This window comes from Microtus oregoni, unplaced genomic scaffold (genome assembly GCF_018167655.1).
Source record: "Microtus oregoni isolate MIOR12 unplaced genomic scaffold, Mior012 000020F_ref0000438, whole genome shotgun sequence".
In the NCBI taxonomy this organism is placed as follows: Eukaryota; Metazoa; Chordata; class Mammalia; order Rodentia; family Cricetidae; genus Microtus; species Microtus oregoni.
This window is the reverse complement of record NW_024543079.1, coordinates 39413159-39430886: the sequence shown is the minus strand read 5'-3', so window position 1 is coordinate 39430886 and position 17728 is coordinate 39413159. Positions and strand designations below refer to the sequence as shown.

General features: G+C 43.8%; 1 protein-coding gene across 1 annotated transcript in view; it reads left to right on the top strand.

Moving 5' to 3' along the window:
* Positions 1 to 329: 329 nt before the first annotated feature.
* Positions 330 to 17728, top strand: part of Acoxl (acyl-CoA oxidase like) — a 238241-nt gene continuing 220842 nt past the window's right edge. The window contains exons 1-6 of the mRNA XM_041670171.1: positions 330 to 335; positions 1259 to 1345; positions 1915 to 2013; positions 11720 to 11834; positions 12426 to 12512; positions 14152 to 14224. Of these exons, the coding sequence (XP_041526105.1) occupies positions 330 to 335; positions 1259 to 1345; positions 1915 to 2013; positions 11720 to 11834; positions 12426 to 12512; positions 14152 to 14224 (467 nt within the window). The remainder of the gene's footprint in view (positions 336 to 1258; positions 1346 to 1914; positions 2014 to 11719; positions 11835 to 12425; positions 12513 to 14151; positions 14225 to 17728) is intronic.

Genomic DNA, 17728 nt, shown 5'->3' with positions numbered 1-17728 from the left:
GAGTCACTTGGCAAGAGGGACCCTCAACTCTCCATTTGGCTTGTCCAGCATGCCTTGGTTAATGTTTGAAGTGGGAAAGAAAGCTCAGTCCCATGTGGGTGGTGCCACCCTGGGAAGCCCAGCCCCATGTGGGTGGTGCAACTTTGGAAAGCCCAGTCTCTTGTGGGTGGTGCCACCCTGGGAAGCCCAGCCCCTTGTGGGTGGTGCCATCTTAAGTGGGTGGTGCTGGGGTGTATAAGAGCAATAGAAAGCCATGGGGATCAAGCCAGTCAGTAATATTTCTCTGTAGTCTCTGATTATTAAGTTTTCTGCCTTGGCTTCTCTTGATGATGGCTGTAACCCAGAAGCTGAAAGAAACCCTTGACTCCCCCAAGTTGTTTTTGATTGTAATGTTTATCATATGGATAGGGATCAAACTAGGGTACCTCTCCTCTTTCTCTTTTTTAAACCTGCATCCACCTCCCCTTCCTCTTTCCCTTTCCCTGTCAGTAACACTTTCTCAGGGCTTACAAAAGGGCAGAGAGGGCGGTGGTGGCCCACACCTTTAATCCTAGCACTCGGGAGGCAAAGGCAGGTGGATCTCTGAGTTCGAGGCCAGTTTGGTCTACAAGAGCTAGTTCCGGGTTAGGCCCCAAAGCTACAGAGAAACCTTGTCTCAAAACAACAACAACAACAAAACAAACAAACAAACAAACAAACAATTTTTCCCCGACGGTGGTGGCGCACTCCTTTAATCCCAGCACTCGGGTTCCAGGACTGGAACCAAAGCTACAGAGAGAAACCTTGTCTTGAGAAAAACCACCCCCCCCCCCCAAATAAAAAGGGCAGAGAAAGACCTGTGTAGCGTGAAGGATTCCTAGAGATACCCTGAAGTGCGATTTTAATTAGTCTTAATAATGGAAACCTAGTGTCAGGTATCAGGGTAAAAGCTGAAAGATCAGAGAAGTAAAGTAGCAACCACAGTCACCTCTTAACCTCTCCAACTCCTTTGACCAAAAAGGGCTGAGATCCTGTCTATACCCCACCTTATCACTTCCTCTCTCTGCCCAGCCTGTTCACTTCCTGTCTGTACAGCCCTTCAGACCTGTACGGTTAACTCGTGGCTAGATCCACCCTTTGGTCTCCAGGCAAGCTTTATTAGTCAGAACACAAAATATTACAACCAAATCAATCCTTGAATGGATTTTGACCAATGGGTCTAGCCGTTGCTAAGCTGTTGACTGTGGCTCGTCATTGTTTGTACTGTCCTTGTTTCTAGTGTGGAGTCATTTCTTTCCTATTTGGCGGTACCATCCTCAATCTTGGAAGTTCTGAACATGTTATCAAGTGGTATCAGCAACTCAAGGTATGATGCTTACTTTAGCAGATAGCTTTTTCCATGGAGATTTAAAAAAACAAAATCATACTACTTTTGTGTGTCTGTTTGATTAGAAACAAAACAGAATTCAAGTCTGCAAAAATTTTGACCCAAATGAGAATTTCAAGACTATCTTTTTACATACTACATCTACATCTGTCATATTCTTTTTTTAAAGATTAAAAAACTGTTTATGTGTATGGATGTTTTACCTGGCTGTGTGTTTGTGTACCACATGAGTGTGAGATGCCTTCAGAGGCTGGAAGGGGGTGTTGGATCCTCTGGAACTCGAGTTATGGATTGTCGGAAGCTATTACATAGATGCTGGGAACTGAACCTAGGTCCTCTGCAAAACAGGAAGTGCTCTAAACCGTGGAACCATCTTTCCAGGCTCATCTTCCATATTCCCAAATGCATAATAAACATCAACAAAATATGTTTTTATGGTTGTTTCCAGCTTTCTTCTCCTTTCCTTGCTAATATTGTTAGTGTCCTGAGGTCTTCAGTTAGAGTTCCTCTGACCATCTAACTTCCTTTTAATATTTCCTAAATTTCAGGAGCTGAAGTATACCGGGATGTTTGCAATGACGGAGAAAGGCCACGGGAGCAATGTGAGACAGATCCAGACTGAGGCTACCTTTGACCTTGACAATCAGGTGAGGGATCTGTTTTTTGTTTCATGGTTCTCTGCAATAGGGGACCTGCACAGACCACCCATCTTCCTGAGCCTGGCTTTACACCCTCAGCATGGTTCCCTGCAATAGGGGACCTGGACAGACCACCCCATCATCCTGAGCCTAGCTCCACACCCTCAGCATGGTTCCCTGCAATAGGGGACCTGCAGAGACCACCCCATCGTCCTGACCCTGGCTCCACACCCTCAGCATGGTTCCCTGCAATAGGGGATCTGGACAGACCACCCCATCGTCCTGAGCCTGGCTCTACACCCTTAGCATGTGCTCTGGTTGGGAAGCTTAGGCTCAGAACAGGTTGTTTTATGAATGGACATGGGCTCAACCTTTGGAAGCAATACCAGCCTACGCTACACACTTCCTGCCACCAACAGGACACAGCTCTGCACACATATTCTTTAGTTATTCCCTCGTAACGTTTCAATGGGAACAGCACTAGCCACATTGTTCTTCTTCCAACAGTAGTCTATGAGAAAGGAAGAGATGTCTTTGCTGTTTCTGCCTGGAGTACATGGCAGCACACCAAGAGTTGAGATTTTTCTGATCAGGAGATAAGTCCTCTATGCTGTCACAGCTGTTCCTCAGTATTCATGGACATCACAGCTTCTAGGAACCTCTGAAAAGTCTAAAATACACAGACGCTCAATTTCTTTCTATAAATAGCATAGTATTTGTGTAGGACATGCCAGACCTCCTCCATTTTGTATAAAAAATGATCTATTTACATCATTTTTGATGACTTCTAATACTTACTATAATAATGATGTTATGCATCTGTTAAACTGTATTATTTATCGAACGATGATAATAAAACCTTGTCTGTAGGTAGTAAGTATAGATGGAATTAAAATGTATCTCAATACATAGTTGATTGAATCCAGTGATATGGGACTCATGTGGATAGAGGGCAAATTAATTGCATTATGCAGTGTTCTTTTTGTGTGTGGTATCTTGAATTTAATTGGCCTCCATAAACTCATAGGGAGTGGCACTATTTGGAGGTATGGTCTCATTGAAGTAGATGTGGCTTTGTTGGATGGAGGAAGTGTGTCACCATGAGAGTGGGCTTTGAGGTCTCCTGTGCTCAAGCTTTGTCCAGTGTCTCAGTTCACTTTCTGTTACCTTGGGATCAAGATATAGAATTCTCAGCTCCTTCTCCAGCACCATGTCTGCCTGCATGCCACCATGTCCCACCATAATGATAGTGGACCAAACCTCTGAACTGTAAGCAACTCCAATTAAATGTTTTCCTTTATAAGAATTTCCATGGTCATGGTGTCTCTTCACAGCAATAAAAACTCTATAAAAGATGGAATTTGGTACCAGGGACTAGGATATTACTGTGATAGGCTTGACCATATTTTTGTTTGAAGGAATATGAACATTGGAACTATGTATTAGGAAGCATTTGGAACACTTTAAGCATTGTCTAATGGACCATACTAATAGGAACATGGAAGACAGTGGTGCTGAGTGTGAGTTGATGAACTGTGGGGGCCCAGATCAAAATGTTTCAGAGGATAAGAATTTTAGTATGTTGCCTCAAGATCATTCTTGTGATATTTAGTGAAGAATGTGGCTGCTTTTTGCCCTTGTTCAGAGTCTACCTGAGGCTAAAGTGAAGAGTTGTGGATTAACTCCTTTGGCAGAGGAAATCTCTTTAATTGTCTAGTATAGACTGTGTCATGTGGTTATTAGTGATAACTCTAATCAAGATTTATACTGAAAGGGAGTAAATTGAAGAAGGCAAAATACAAAATGTAAAATTTGAGGAGAAAGGGGGCAACAGGAAATGGAATGGTGCTAAATCCCGCATTCAAGGAGAAAGACAGATTAAGAAATGGAATAAAGGGAGTGGTGACCTCAGGGAACTATCCCACCAGCTAAGTTTCCAACTTGGGAAAAGGAATTAAAGAAAAGCTTAGAGCTGGGTGTGGTGGTAGATACCTTTAATCCCAGCACTCCAGAGGTGGAGGCTGGCAGATCTCTGAGGCCAGCCTGGTCTACAGATCCAACTTCAAGACAGCCAAGCTTAGGCTGCAAAGGAAACCATTGAAAAGAGAAAGTTGGTGAAGATGTAATTGAATGAGGAGGGCCATGTTCCAGTCCCAGTAAGCAGCAGAAGATGGCAGCTTTAGTCACGTGGTTCTGGAGTTAAGGATAGAAGAAAGGGGCTATGGAATTTGTCTCTTTGACTAAGAAAGTTGTTGAGGTCAGGCAGATGTCATGAGTGTCCCTAAATGGAGACCTGGAGGGGCCATTACATAAAGCTGTGAAGTTGAAACCTGGATGGCCTTGGAGACCCCAAGATATTGGAGATGCCAGACCCATGGGATACCTGCTAAGGAAAACTGCTAACAGGGAGTGGAACTAGCCCAAGAGACGAAGTGAGTTGCAGTCAACAAAGCTGAAAGGAGTTGGAGATCTGAAGAGCATTTTGACATCTGACATGGTGATACAGAGTTTGGTGTTTGCTCAGCTGGTTTTTTATCTTGTTTTGGTTCAGTATTTCCTCTCTATGCTTCCTTCCATATGTTTTGGAACAGTAATGTATATCCTGTGCCATTACGTGTTGGAAGTATGTGATTAGATTTTTTTATTTTGATTTTATAGGGGATTATAGTTAAGAGATTGCATGAATTTCAGAAGAGACTTTGAACTTTGGAGTTTTAAACATTGTTGAGACTATGATAGACTATGGGGACTTTTGAAGCTGGACTAAATGCATTTTGCATTATGATACTGTTACAGGCTTATAGGGGTCCTGGTGTGGAATGTGGTAGTTTGAATGTAATTGACCCCATAGTCTCATAGGGAGTGGCACTATGAGGAGGTGTGGCTTTGTTGGAGTGGGTATGGCCTTGTTGGGGGAAGTGTGTCACCTTGGGAGCTATCTTTGAAGTCTCCTATGCTCAAGCTATGCCCAGTGTCTCAGTTCACTTCTTGTTGTCTCTGGGTCAAGGTGTAGAATTCTCAACTCCTTCTCCAGCACCATATTTGCCTGCATGCCACCACGTCCCACCATAATGATAATGAACTGAAACTATAAACCACCCCAATTAAATGCTTTCTCTTGTAAGAGTTGCCATGGTCATGGTGTCTCTTTACAACATTAGAAACCGTAAGATGTTATGTGAGCGTATGTGTGGTTTATGTGCACCTATGCCTGTGCATATGGAGGCCAGAAGAAGATGCAGAGTGCCCTGCCTTACCATGCTCTACCTTATTCTCTCGAGACAGGGTCTCCCACTGAATCTGGACAGAGATAGGCTAGCAGCCAGCATGGCCCAGTGATGCTCCTGGTTCTGCCCAACACAGCATAGGGTCTCACCTGTGTTTTCACCAGGGTCCTGGGGATTTAAACTCAGGTCCTCATGCTTGAGAAGCAAGTGTTCTTCCCCACCGAGTCATCTCCTAGCCCCTGTGTGGTTTTCCTAACTCACATGGATTTTACTTGACAACCTGAAGGCACTGTAGTGTTGCTTTTTCTCCTTTTTATTCATGTGATGAACTCTATTCTTTTCCTTTCCATTTTGTTCTTTTGCTTCTCTTTTCTTTGATTTTCTTCATTCCCCTTCCCTTTAAAATATGTGTGTGTGTGTGTGTGTGTGTGTGTGTGTGTGTGTGTTGTAGTAGGAGCGGCGGGGCTGCGTCCCTGGCACCCGGCCGCCCACACGGCTAGCTTTACCTGAAATAATTACACGGACACTGTATTCTTTTAAACACCGCTTGGCCCATTATATCTAGCCTTTTCTCGGCTAACTCTCGCACCTGGACTAGCCCATTTCTTATAATCTGTGTAGCCCACGAGCTGGCTTACCAGGAATGATCTTTTTTTTATTTTTTTTATTTTTTATTTTTTTTTACCAGGAATGATCTTAACCTGTGTCTGCCTGGAGTGGGAGAATTATGGCGACCCTCTGACTCAGCTTCTTTCTCCCAGCATTCTGTTCTGTTTACTCCACCCACCTATGTTTTAACCTATGAGGGCCAAGCAGTTTCTTTATTGCTTAACCAATGAAATCAACAGATTGATGTATGACACTCCCCCATCATGTGTGTGTGTGTGTGTGTGTGTGTGTGTGTATTGTGTGAGTGCGCACGCACGTGTGTGCCACAGTATGTGTGTGAGGTTAGAAGACAACTTGTTGGATTCAGGTCTCTCCTTCCATCATGTGGGTACTAGGGATTGAACCCAGGTCATTAGACTTGGTGGTGAGTGTCTCTACCCACCGAGCCATCTCAATCACCGGCCCTCTTTTCCCTTATTAATTAAACATGTTGGTGAAGACCTTCTAATCTGGCGTCTTTCTCCATAATGGACCATAACCAAAGCAATGTGGAAGCTCTTCTTGGTAGTTCTCCACTGGACCCCTCCACGCCCATAAAGAAAGCCACTGTTGAATTCTGTTACCCTCTTTGCACTTTCTTATCTGGTACTCGGTATTCCTAAGGACTACAAAGGGACAACTGAATTCTGTTGTGTGTAGCTGTGTTTGTGAGTGGGCTGGGGAGGGGACATTACACTAGTGTCTGTGTGTCTAGTTCTATTCTTCCATTTCCTCCGAGTTTGCCTTTCTGAATCAGGAATTTAATAAAGTAAGTTTTTTTTTGACTGACAAATCTTCAGTGGGTGAGTGACCAGTGCTGAGAATGCCCTAGTCAGTGACCAGTGCTAAGAATGCCCTATTCAGTGACCAGTATTGAGAATGCCCTATTCAGTGACCAGTGGCTTAGAGGATAGTTTCCCTGCCCTGATGTTCATTCTTTGCAGCGGTCAGTGATCTCCCAGGTTGTGGGAAATGCAAGGACTGTGCCCTGCCATGCTGGCCCAGCTTCTTCTCTATGCTGCCTGTATTCTTTCGCATCAGCACTCCCTTTAAGAAGGTTAAGCAGTTCCTGCAAGTAGAGAATTCAAGTGGTAGAAGGCACTAAGCTAAGCCCTGAGATAACCAGCCAACAAAACTTTGTTGTCCCTATTTTATGGATAGAAACTAAGACTCACAGAAGTTAGGGACCTGACTATAGTGACAAAGTAGCAGAGTTAAGGAGTCTTAGGCTGAAATGGAACTGTCTTTAAGAGTGTGGGTTATTTACCCGATATCTTGTGGGTTATAACTGACCACTTTTGTCCTTTTCCCAGGCTTGCAATCGTTACTGTGAAGGGAAAAAACACCCACAATTCTTACTTGTTTCTTCTTTCAATTTCTTTTTTGACAAAAAAATAATTTCTTGCATTGGTCCCATTTTCCCCAAACAGCATAAATGATTTTGTCACCTGATGGGCCTCTGCAGCTGCCTCTTTCTGACAGGGGAGTTGCAGATGAGGAAAATGGTGAGCACTGTCTCTCCAGTGGGTGGGAGAGAGACAAGTCAGTCATGAACTTCTGCCAGGAGGAAAGCAGGATGGTGGGGGGTGAGGGGCACAGCGGGGGGGGGGGGGGACTGACACAGCAGGGGGTGGTTTCTCCCTTGGATTCACATTTCTCCTTTTGAAAGTGTGTTGCATATCAAATGAATCTTGCTTCCATCACTTACTGGTTTTGGTTTTTGGTTCTTTTGTTTTCATTTGTAGGGGACTAGATCAGCCAGCGGTATGTTAGCTGTGAGATAAGAGCTTTATTTTCATACTCTGTGCTAACTAGCAAAAATAAGTGCGGCTACGGCCAAAGCTTTTTAATTTTTATTTTAAATCTATTATCTATCTATCTATCTATCTATCTATCTATCTATCTATCTATCGTGTGTGCATACACATGCATGTACCACAGCACTCATGTGGAGGTCAGAGAACAATTTTCTGGAGTCTGTTCTCTCCTTTCTGCCATAAGGGTTCCAGAAATTAAATTCAGGTTATTAGGCTTTGAAACAAATGCCATTAGTGACTGAGTCATCTCACTGGCCCTTTTTGACTTTCAAAAAGATTTTATTTTACATTTTACATTATGAACATGTGTGTGTGTGTGTGTGTGTGTTGGTATGTGTATAATGTGAGCGCAGGTCTCTTCAGAGCCCAGGGATGTGGGCTGTCCTGGAACTGGAGTTACACAGTTACAGGCAGTTGTGAGCTGCCTGACAGGGCTGCTGAGAACCAAAGTCAGCTCCTTTGTAAGAGCCGTGCATTCCTGAACCACTGAGCCATCTCCCCAGCCCTCTCCTTTCCTATTTTTTATTTTATTTTTACATTTCTTAGTCTTTGCAACTTTGACCATTTTGCTGGTCTTTACCAAGTAATCATAATTGTAACCAGCACACATGCTGGGCATTGTTTAGGTTACAGTTTGAACTCCAGCATTTTGGCTGATACAAACTTTCCACATGCAGTCTCTTGCCAGAAGTGACAAACTTCTTCCCGGGGTGTATTAGATGTGTAGAGGACCAGTATGCGTGGCCTCCCACCTTCTCTCCTGGCAGCCTGGTGTTTCCAGGGCTCTCTTCTCAGTATGAGTGGCCTCCCACCTTCTCTCCTGGCAGCCCGGTGTTTCCAGGGCTCTTTTCTCCCTCCCCATCATGCACATGGGTTGTTTTGTCTTCGTGCCCATTGCATGCAACCTTGAATTCATTCTCCTGCTTCCAGAAGCCCTGGCTGACCAGATAAACCAAGGGCAATCTCGAGAGACTTCTCTTGAAGAGATTCAACTCGCCCATGTATTTTTTTTTCTGAAAAGCCCCTGCACATGTTAAAGGTTTTCCTGTACAAACTGATGTCAGAGATTGTTTTCTTAGGCTTTGAGACTGTATTTCTTGGCCCGATGGGAAAGCACAGTCTATACACTTTATAATCTGAAATCTGAGATAATCCTTGTGTGACCAAGAACATGTTGGTTTAGCTGAATCATATCTTCTACATTGTCAACTCCAATTAAGTAGCCAGTTCAGCTTTCTGCCATTTTTCTCTGGGCCCCTGACCTGTCATAGGTACCCTGTACTCAGAACTAGCAATGTGGTTGGTACCGCCTTGGGAAGAGGTTTAAGAGAAACCTATGTGGTGAGCAAGAGTGGGGAGATCCGAGCCTTGAAGGCAATATTTTCACCGGCTAGTAGCAAAGAGACGCCTAGATTTGAGCAGAGACTGGAAACCAACCCTACATGTGGTCCCTGCTTCTACAGGCTGGAGCTGGTTTCAGGGTCTTTGGAGCTGGAATCACTGGCTATTACTGAGACAAACTGCATGGGGCATTCTAAGATCCCCTCAGAAGACCACGGCTCCTTTGCAGGTGTCTCTGTACCAAGGGCTTGGGCATGTGGCTCTAGTCTGGGACCCTGGGGACTCTTTTACATTCACTGACTAGTAAGATGTTCACAGTAGGTTCTGAGACAACCAGCCAAAGGGTTTGGTGGGTGTTTTCTTTAACTTTAAAAAAAAAAAATCTAAATTAAAATTATTTTGGGGCGATATGCTAAGCAGTATAGGAATAACGCACAGATGCTTGTTTTGCTGGCAGTCAAGCACATGGCTTCGGCTTCTTAATGAATAGGTTGTGATTTAAACAAAGTTCTTATCATGGCTGCAGGATGGCCAGGCCTGTGCAATTGTGGAAAGCTTGAGAACTCAAGAGATTTACCTAGAAAGGGAAGACAAAGTGAAACATATGTTGTGTAGAAACAAATCATCCAGGGCCCTGGGTCATTGGGCTGCTCCCTCTTTTCATGGGCACCTCATAGGTGAGGTGTTTGAGAGTGAGGGGTATGTGGAGAGCTAAATACATTCTACCAGAACCTGTGTGCCCCCTTCCGTGTGTGTGTGTGTGTGTGTGTGTGTGTGTCATGGGGAGTAAACCCATTACTTTGAGGCCAGAAAGTATTCAACCTCTGAGCTGTAAGCCCATCCTTTTATTTTTATTTTGAGAAAAGGCTTTGCTAAATTGCCTAGGCTGCCCTTAAACTCACTGTGAGGTCCAGGCAGTTTTTGAATGTATAGTCTTCTTGTCTCAGCCTCCCATGTAGCTGAACTTGGGGTCTGTGTCAGCACATCTAGCTCTTGTAGAGGTTTTGGTGTTGGGTTCTTTAAAAGGTGAAACCACAGTTTGAAGTAGTCGGATAAGAGAAATTGATAATTGAAGAAATAGTTAGCATGTTGAAAACCAGTGGGTGAAGAAGACAGCACACATCAGCCTGACACTGTTAAAGACAGAGATGGGAAATGAATGAATGAAAACTGGCTGCTTTTTTTTTTTTTTTTTTTTTTTTTTGGTTTTTCGAGACAGGGTTTCTCTGTGGCTTTGGAGCCTGTCCTGGAACTAGCTCTGTATACCAGGCTGGTCTCGAACTCACAGAGATCCGCCTACCTCTGCCTCCCGAGTGCTGGGATTAAAGGCGTGCGCCACCATTTTTTTAAATTTGTTTATTTATTAAAGATTTCTGCCTACTCCCCGCCACCGCCTCCCATTTCCCTCCCCATCCCCCGATCAAGTCCCCCTCCCTCATCAGCTCGAAGAGCAATCAGGGTTCCCTGATGTGTGGGAAGTCCAAGGACCACCCACCTCCATCCAGGTCTAGTAAGGTGAGCATCCAAACTGCCTAGCCCCCCCCCCCCCCCAAAGCCAGTACGTGCAGTAGGATCAAAAACCCACTGCCATTGTTCTTGAGTTCTCCGTAGTTCTCATTGTCTGCTATGTTCAGCAAGTCCGGTTTTATCCCAGGCTTTTTCAGACCCAGGCCAGCTGGCCTTAGTGGATTCCCGATAGAACATCCCCATTGTCTCAGTGTGTGGGTGCACCCCTCGCAGTCCTGAGTTCCTTGCTCGTGCTCTCTCTCCTTCTGCTCCTGATTTGGACCTTGAGATTTCAGTCCGATGCTCCAATGTGGGTCTCTGTCTCTGTCTCCTTTCATCACCTGATGAAGGTTAATATTCAGGAGGATGCCTATATGTTTGTCCTTGGATTCACCTTCTTATTTAGCTTCTCTAGGATCGCGAATTATAGGCTCAATGTCCTTTATTTATGGCTAGAAACCAAATATGAGTGAGTACATCCCATGTTCCTCTTTTTGGGTCTGGCTTACCTCACTCAGGATAGTGTTTTCTATTTCCATCCATTTGTATGCAAAATTCAAGAAGTCCTTGTTTTTTTACTGCTGAGTAGCACTCTAATATGTATATATTCCATACTTTCTTCATCCATTCTTCCATTGAAGGGCATCTAGGTTGTTTCCAGGTTCTGGCTATTACAAACAATGCTGCTATGAACATAGTTGAACATATACTTTTGTTGTATGATAGGGCTTCTCTTGGGTATATTCCCAAGAGTGGTATTGCTGGGTCCAGGGGTAGGTTGATCCCGAATTTCCTGAGAAACTGCCACACTGCTTTCCAAAGTGGTTGCACAAGTTTGCATTCCTACCAGCAATGGATGAGTGTACCCCTTTCTCCACAACCTCTCCAGCAAAGGCTATCATTGGTGTTTTTTATTTTCTGGCTGCTTATTTTTCTGATTGAATTACGCACCAGAAACTAAAACCCATTTCCAGTCACCGTCAAAGCAAAGATGGAGGTAAAGTACATTCGCAGACTGACAGACAGCACAAAGTTCAGAGTTAAGACAGTGGCTTCCCAGGAGCCCCTGAGTCTTCTTGACACTGCAGATCTGTTTTAAGGTTTTCATTGTGTTGAGTTAGGGGTTCAAGTGAGCCACATGGAGGCAAATACTCTGTGGCTTCCTCTTCTGTGCAGGAGTTCGTGATTGACACGCCGTGTGAAGATGCCCAGAAGATGTACATCGGCAACGCCATGGACGGGAACTGTGCTGCCGTCTTCGCCCAGCTCATCATTGAGGGAAAGTCACAAGGTTTGTTACCAACATGAAAGAATCCTCTTTGTTATTGCTGTTTTCCCATCAGGTGAAAATGGGCCTCACAGGGCCAGTTTTGTCTTGTAAAAATATGTACTAACTTTATCTTACATAGAAAAGTGGTGACCAAATTTGCTGACATTAGTCGCTGCTGTGTGCAGTGCCTAGAACTCAATGGATTTGGAATGTAACAATGTCATATTGCTCCAGAGAAGAAGTTTTATTCTTTTATTTTTATTTTTCACTGGGTAGCCTGGCTATTCTAGAATTCTCTATGTAGACCAGGCTGGCCTTGAACTTACAGAGATCCACCTATCTCTGCCTCCCAAATGTTGGTATTAAAGACACATGCCCTCACACAGAGCTTGAAGGTTTATTCTTCACAAGGAGTCATCTAGGGCCGGGATGGTAGCTTACTCCTGTAACTCCAACACTTGGAAGGCAGAGACAGGAGGATTAACTTGAATTAGAGTCCACCTTGATCTATATGGTGAGTTCTATGCCATCTAGGGTTATATATTGAGACTTTGTCTCTACAGCAGTGAAAAAGGGAGGCCTACTAAGGTCCTGTCTCTGTGCCTTCCTTAGGGCCCCACTGTTTCATCGTTCCCATCAGGGATGAGCACGGAAACTTGTATCCAGGGGTGACAGCTATTGATATGATGCATAAAGAAGGTGAGTCCTCAGGTGACCCTCCTCTGTGCTGGCTGATACCCCCCATGGGTCCTCCAGCCCCCACCACAGCCAAGGAGAATCTAACCACCTTCATCTCCAGGAAACCAAACTGCCAGGGGACCATACATTGATATTGTTATCTCCCAGCTTCTCAGTTGCTTAGTGACAAAGATGCTTAGTCTCCAATGGGTGTCTCAACTTTTCTTTTCTTAGACTTGTGCAGGTATCAGCTCTCTGGTGACTTTTCACCTCCAGATGGATGTTTGTGTCCAGACAGCCCTTTCTGAGCCTTGAGCACTGTCTCAGGACATTTGTGACACAACTAAGTCCTCACAGTTTTGGAGGTTAGAGGCCTGAGATGAGGGAGCTGCCAGGGTTGACTCCTTCTGATGGGGGCAATGGAAGGTTTTGGTCCAGGACTCTTGCCCCAGCTTGTGAATGTCATTTTTACACGAGCATGAAGTCTCCCTGTGTACATATCTGTCTCCAGGTTTGTCCTTCTTATAAGAACTTCTATCATTTATATTAGGGCCCACTTTAATGACCCCATTTTAACTTGGTTGCCTCTGTTTCTAAACAAGGTCGCATTGCAAATATGGGGCTTACGGCTTCAATCTACAAATCGGATAGGGGAGGACACAATTCATCCCATAGCTCTCAATGAGATCAGGTTTCCAAGGTGAAGCCAGCTAAAGAAAGGGATGTAGGAGTTAAGAAAAGAGAGAAGAGAGAGAGGAAGGGGTAGGGGAGGCACGTTGGACAGCGGAGGAGTAATCCCTTCCTACCTTTAGTATAGGCAACCACTGCTGCCAGGCATGGCCCCTGAAAGTACCTCGAGTGTCAAAGTCTGCTGAGAGCGGAGGGACAGGCCACTGCTGATGAAATCATGCCACATGTTGACAGCATTGGCAGCTGCAGAAAGACTGCTTTGGTTTTCCCATGTCTTCTGCTATTTACTTTCACTAGCTCATCCTGTGCCTGAGGAGGAAGCATGAACCGTGCATGGAGACAGGCTGGTCTGTCTCCAGTGTCCCATGCTTTCTCTTGCCTCAACACTCTTTTTTTTAATTTTTATCTACTTATTTAGCTTTAAATTATATTTTATGTATGAGTATTTTCTTGCGTGTCTGCGTACCACATGTGAGCTGAGTGCTCAGGGAGATTGGAAGGAAGCCTCAGTCTCTTGGAACTGGAGTTGCTGATGGTTGTGAGCCACCCTGTGGGTTCTCAGAACTGAACCTGGGTCTTCTGCAAGAGCAACAAGTGCTCTTAATCACTGAGCTGTCTCCTCAGGCCCTGAACTCTTTCCTTTTAATAATGTTTGCTGTTGGGGAGGGAGATGTGCCCCATCAGACCCTGAACTTGAGTTTCTAGCACATTGTGGGGGGCAGGGGCTGCAAACAAGGAAAACCACATCATTGTCTGGTTCTTCTTCAAGGTGGGGGTTGGGAATGGGCCAGGTGTGTCTGAGCCAGGGCCCAGATAACAAAGAGACAACATCCTAGGCATACTCCCTAACAAAAGAACACCTGCAGTTCTGGAAATGTTTAAGGTTTGTGTTTTAGGCCAAGAAGCTGAGACCATCTTGGAATGTTGTGTAGCTTCCCCTTGCATCTCCATTTGAAATCTGTCCCCCCAGGTCTGAACGGTGTGGATAACGGAATTTTGATGTTTAACAAGGTTCGAATTCCAAGAGAGAACCTGCTGGATAAGTGAGTAATTTTTTCTTTAAGGTCTGTGTAGATGGTCTCCTTGTTCCCAAAAATGAGGCCTCTAGTTTTGGGGTCTTGCAGACTGCAGGACCAAGTGGTCTCCCCTCAAGGGTTTCCACAACTGACTGGAAAAGGTAGATAAGCAAATAGTGAAAAATCTAAATGCTCCAACATGACATCTGTCAGACATAATGCTTGTTACGGTAGACTTTTCTCTATGCCAATATGTCTAAAAAAAGAGACCTATATTAGAATTTTAACATAGAGTATCTTCTATTCTTTTAAGAATTCCCATTAAAATGTACCATAGCACTATGCTAAATAACTGATGAATTATGTCCCCAGTTTCTTGTTGTTTGGCATTTAACTTCTTTTTATTTTGGCAATTGTTTTTTTCCCATTTATTTATTTATTTTTAATTAAAAATTTCCACCTCCTCCCCTCCTCCCATTTCCCTCCCCCTTCCCCCTTCCCCTCTCCCTTCCTCTCCAGTCCAAAGAGCAGTCAGGTTCCCTGCCCTGTGGGAAGTCCAAGGTCCTCCCCCCTCCATCCAGGTCTAGAAAGGTGAGCATCCAAACAGACTAGGCTCCCACAAAGCCAGTACATGCAGTAGAATCAAAACCCAGTGCCATTGTCTTTGGCTTCTCAGTCAGCCCTCCTTGTCCGCCACGTTCCGAGAGTCCAATTTGATCACATGCTCCATCAGTCCCAGTCCAGCTGGCCTTGGTGAGCTCCCACCGTCTCAGTGGGTGGGTGCACCCCTCGCGGTCTGATGTGCGCTGCTTGCTTCCCCTGTGGGTGTGAAAAGTTAAGACACTCCCCCTTTTGATCATTATCAAAATACACTGTATGCATGCATGAAATTCTCAAAGAATAAATAAAAAATATTGTATTAGAAAAAAGACACCTTTCATCTGAGGAGGTAGTTAAAACTACTGTCAATTGGAGGGAGAATGCCCAAGCATCCACAAGGTAGTCAAGGTGACTCAAACAGGGAGGTGGATGTTTCCTTCTCTGGTGTGATCACTGATGAAAGTTAGGGTTAAAGATGATATTTTTTTTTTGCAGATTCTCGGAAACACCAGCTACCTCAGTGCCTCAGCTGTGTTTCCTGTGGTCTGTAAATCCAGAGCCAGAGCTGCACTTAGATCACTGGTAGAGCCAACAATCTGGGCATACACATAAGCTTTCTATTTCACTTTGCAGTGGAGTTTTCCCTTTACTTATCTTTGCTCCTTACAAGTTCTTGTCAACAAATACATGTAGTCACTTGCAAAAGTCAAAGAAAATTGTGTGGGAAACAAACTTAGAATGGGCCACATTCTCTTTGTCTCCCACCTTATGTAAAATGGTGGTAAATAGAACAGAAACAGCAAAGACATCTTTACAGATGTCCTGGAAAATCTCAGCAGATACCAGTGCTTGTGAAAGTGGGTCTGAGGCCCACTAGCCTTCCCTAGAGTCTCCTGTCCATTTCCTAGGCTCCTGTCAGCATCACCCGGTTTCTGTCTGTTTCCTAGGCTCCTGTCAGCATCACCCACTCTGGGGGATGGAAGGGAGGGAGAAAAGTCACAATGGGCAGCTTCCCATATTCTATCACCCTAACCAGATCCCAGTGTCCGGTGTGGCCTCAGAAGCTACTGGCCAATGGGAAGGGCTTAGCAAAAGCACTAGAGATTAGCAAATCAGATTCCATGAGAAAGCAGAATGATAGTGGACTTGTTTGTAGTTAATCATTTTGATGAGCAAGATTTGATTTATAACATTATTTTGTTACCATTTAAGTTGTCCCCCATAACTGCAAAACAGCAGTAGCCACATGGGGTTTTAAAGGAGCAAGTTTTGGTTCATCACTTGAATAGAAAGTGAGCCAGTTCATAGATGTAAGCAAATGATTCAATATAATCTCTCTAAAAAAAACCTCAGCTGCCATTTTCATTTTTGAAGAAATTAATAAACTCATCCTAAAATTTACATGCAAGTATAGGAAACTTAGAGCAGAGAAAAACCATCTTTATAAAGAATACAGTAGGAGGATTCATACTTGGAATCTGAAAGCTGAAGACCAAGCTGTGGTAATCCTGACTGCATGGCGTTAACATAAGGGATATATATGGACAATGGGATAGAATAGTGTACACATAAATTTATTGACAATTACTAGACTTCTGGAGAACCAAGACAGAAAGGAAACAATAGTCTTTTCAACAAGTGGTTCCAGAACATGTGGCTGTCTGTATTCAAAAATGTTAGGTTGAATTATTACCTCACACCACCCAGCACAGATGCACACAGTTCTTAGAAGAGGCCTGGGCTATACAGCTAGTGACCTTGGTCTCATCAGTGAGTTTTTTTTTTAAGATTTATTTATTTATTATGTATACAACATTCTGCCTCCATGTATGCCCACATGCCAGAAGAGGGCATCAGATCTCATTACAGATGGTTGTGAGCTACCATGTGGTTGCTGGGAATCGAACTCAGGACCTCTGGAAGAGCAGCCAGTGCTCTTAACCACTGAGCCATCTCTCCAGCCCCTCATCAGTGAGTTTTTAAATGTGACACCAAAGATACAGGCAAAGAAAAACCAAAGAAAAAGTAGCGCACTTGAAGTTTATAAAAAATTGTAAAAACTTAGTGAAAATTGACTTTTGAGCTGAAAAAGACTTGTGAATCAAACATATTATAAGGGCGTAGCCTTCAGAATGGGAGAACTATGCCAGTTAATTATACAGACAACCAGTTAAAAAACTAAACAAAATATCATTAGACATTTTCCCAAAGAAGATAGTCAACCTTCTAATAAAGCATGAAAGAAAACTCCCCAACTCCCCACTGTCAATGGGAGGCTGCTGTCCAATCCCAGTGAGATGCCATTCTGCACCCCTTAGGACGTCTGTGCTAAAACTTGCAGACAATACCAAGTACTGTTGAAGATGAAGATATTGGATCTGACACGTGGCACTGGCAGTGTTGTAACATGTCTTCATAGATTTGGAAAGTCACTTAGCAGTTCCTCAAAAGTTTTAAGTTTGGACTGGAGAGGTGGCATGGCAGTTGAGAGTGTTTGTTCCTCTTGCAAGGAAGCAGATTCAGTTCCCAGCACCCACATAATGGCTCATGAATGTCTAACTTCAGTTCCAGAGGATCTAATGTTAATCAGATGTTTATTGCATCTCATTTCATCTTCTTCTGGCCTCAGTGAGCTCCTTTACTCAAGTGGTGTGCATTAAACTCGTGCAGCACACACACACAAATAATATATAAATCTTTTTTAAAATGTTGGAAGTTAGATGATTCAACAGTTTTATTTCCAGATGCACATGTATATCTGTATATGTTATGTGTGTGTACATCCATACATATATACATAGATATGTGTGTGTTATATACATATAAACATTGTCCATATGCTCATTGAAATGTGTACATCTATTTGTCCCAAATAAACTTGAGCACAAATAGTTATAACATAATTATCCATAATATCCCCAAAGTGGAAAA